The sequence below is a fragment of the Etheostoma cragini genome, chromosome 4 (genome assembly GCF_013103735.1).
Source record: "Etheostoma cragini isolate CJK2018 chromosome 4, CSU_Ecrag_1.0, whole genome shotgun sequence".
Taxonomy (NCBI): domain Eukaryota; kingdom Metazoa; phylum Chordata; class Actinopteri; order Perciformes; family Percidae; genus Etheostoma; species Etheostoma cragini.
The window spans coordinates 15960929-15963342 of NC_048410.1; the positions used below are offsets into that span (position 1 = coordinate 15960929).

The following is a 2414-nucleotide window of genomic DNA, read 5'->3' on the forward strand; positions in this document are numbered from 1 at the left end:
GTTATATTGTAATGCAACACATTCTCCTTTATTTTCCATAACATTTCAAATGTAGGAAAGTAGGTCACTTTCTTAAGGTCAAATATCAATTAAACTTGATCTGTCCACTTCGTCACAATCCTCTTGTAATCTTGTTTTGCCAATTTGTCAATAAACTGAGGGAGGTATAAAACAGACAACTGGACAATGTAAGCTTTGGGAGGCGGCTTACACCACTAGTGACTACTGTGCGACTGTGTACACTATTGCTACTATCCTTCGGTTTTAGCCTGAGCAAAGAAGGTAACTGAAAATGGCTTGGGAAGGAGGATTCCAGCCAAATGGCACAGAAGGCAAGAACTTCTACATCCCTATGTCCAATAAAACTGGGGTTGTTAGAAATCCTTTCGAATACGAACAGTATTATATGGCAGATCCCATCATCTTCAAGCTTCAGGCTTTATACATGTTCCTCTTGTTTTGCACTGGAATGCCCATAAACGGTCTTACATTGTATGTAACGGCTACGAACAAGAAGCTCCGGCAACCTCTTAACTACATCCTGGTCAACCTTGCTGTGGCTGGACTGATGATGTGCATTTTCGGATTCACTATCACCATCATATCTGCTCTCTACGGCTACTTTATTCTCGGAGCCTTTTTCTGCGCTCTAGAGGGATTCTTGGCCACACTTGGAGGTAAGAATGGCGAATCAGGAAAAACCTTCAGTTTGTCTTCAATGTGTTTGAAAAAAAAATTGCATAATACGAATTAATCTATACCTTTTTTCTGCAGGTGAAGTTTCTCTATGGTCCCTTGTAGTCCTGGCTGTTGAGAGATACGTTGTCGTCTGCAAACCCATGGGAAGCTTCAAGTTCAGTGGAAGCCATGCAGGAGCTGGAGTGCTTTTCACCTGGATCATGGCTTTAGCATGTGCTGGACCCCCACTGGTTGGCTGGTCTAGGTAATGTACACATTTCTTTTCTTTTACCTTAGATTTTAAGTTAATATGACTTTGTATTTTAAACGGGTATGCAAAAATGTCTATTTCTCCATCCATCCATCCATCTTCATCCGCTTATCCGGTATCGGGTAGCGGGGGCAGCATCTCCAGCAGGGGACCCCAAACTTCCCTTTCCCGAGCCACATCAACCAGCTCTGACTGAGGGTTCCCGAGGCTTTCCCAGGCCAGGTTGGAGATGTAATCTCTCCACCTAGTCCTGGGTCTTCCCCGGGGTCTCCTCCCAGCTGGACGTGCCTAGAACACCAACCTAGAGAGGCGCCCAAGAGGCATCCTTACCAGATGCCCAAACCACCTCAACTGGCTCCAATTTGACGCAAAGGAGCAGCGATTCTAGTCCGAGCTCCTCTCGGATGACTGAGCGCCTCACCTTGTCTCTAAGGGAGATGCCAGCCACCTTCTTGAGGAAACCCATTTCGGCTGCTTGTACCCTGGATCTCGTTCTTTTGGTCATGACACATGACTATAGGTGAGGGTAGGAAGGAACACTGACTGGTAGATCAAGAGCTCTGCCTTCTGGCTCAGATCCCTTTTCGCCATAACGGTGCAATGAATGGAATGGAATACTGCACCCGCTGCTCTGATTCTCCATCTTACGGTCCATGGTCCCCTCTCTTGCAAACAACACCCAAGGTATTTAAACTATTTCAGTTGGGGTAAGGACTCACTCCCTACCTGAAGAAAGCACTCCATCGGTTTTCTTGCTGAGAACCATGGCCTCAGATTAAGAGGTGCTAATCCTCTTCCCAGCCGCTTCACACTTGGCTGTGAACCGATCCAGTGAGTGCTGAAGGTCACAGACTGATGATGCCATCAGGACCACATTATCTGCAAAAAGCAGCAATGAGATCCTGAGCCCACCAAACTGAAACCCCTCCCCACCCCGACTAAGCCTCAATATCCTGTCCATAAATATTACAAACAGGATTGGTGATGGAAATGTCTATTTCTAAACCACTCAAACACATCATTCAGGTGTTTTATATGCAGAAGGTAAAAGTATTTTGTCATAAAACATTGATAAATGTCTGCATGATTTGTTCTTTTCTAACCCAACTCTTAAACCATAAACAGGTACATTCCTGAGGGCTTGCAGTGCTCCTGTGGACCCGACTACTACACTTTGGCTCCAGGCTTCAACAATGAGTCATATGTCATGTACATGTTTGCCGTCCACTTCTTTCTTCCCGTATCAATCATTTTCTTCAGTTATGGATGCCTTGTGCTGACAGTCAAAGCTGTAAGTGAAGTTTAAGTTATTTGTTTAAAAAAAAAAATTATCTGTTAACATTCAAGTTAACTAAACTAAAAATGCTACTACTGTATATTGTAGAGCTTATTGAATAAACTGATATTTAGTTTATTAACCTTAGGCCGCAGCCAAGCAGCAGGAATCAGAGTCCACCCAGAAGGC

At 44.4% G+C, this 2414-nt stretch overlaps 1 protein-coding gene across 1 annotated transcript in view; it reads left to right on the top strand.

Annotated features, from left to right (window-relative positions):
* The first annotated feature begins 292 nt into the window (after positions 1-292).
* Positions 293-2414, top strand: part of LOC117944064 (green-sensitive opsin-like) — a 3429-nt gene continuing 1307 nt past the window's right edge. Inside the window, exons 1-3 of the mRNA XM_034870595.1 lie at positions 293-677; positions 775-943; positions 2075-2240. Coding sequence (XP_034726486.1) covers positions 293-677; positions 775-943; positions 2075-2240 — 720 coding nt within the window. The remainder of the gene's footprint in view (positions 678-774; positions 944-2074; positions 2241-2414) is intronic.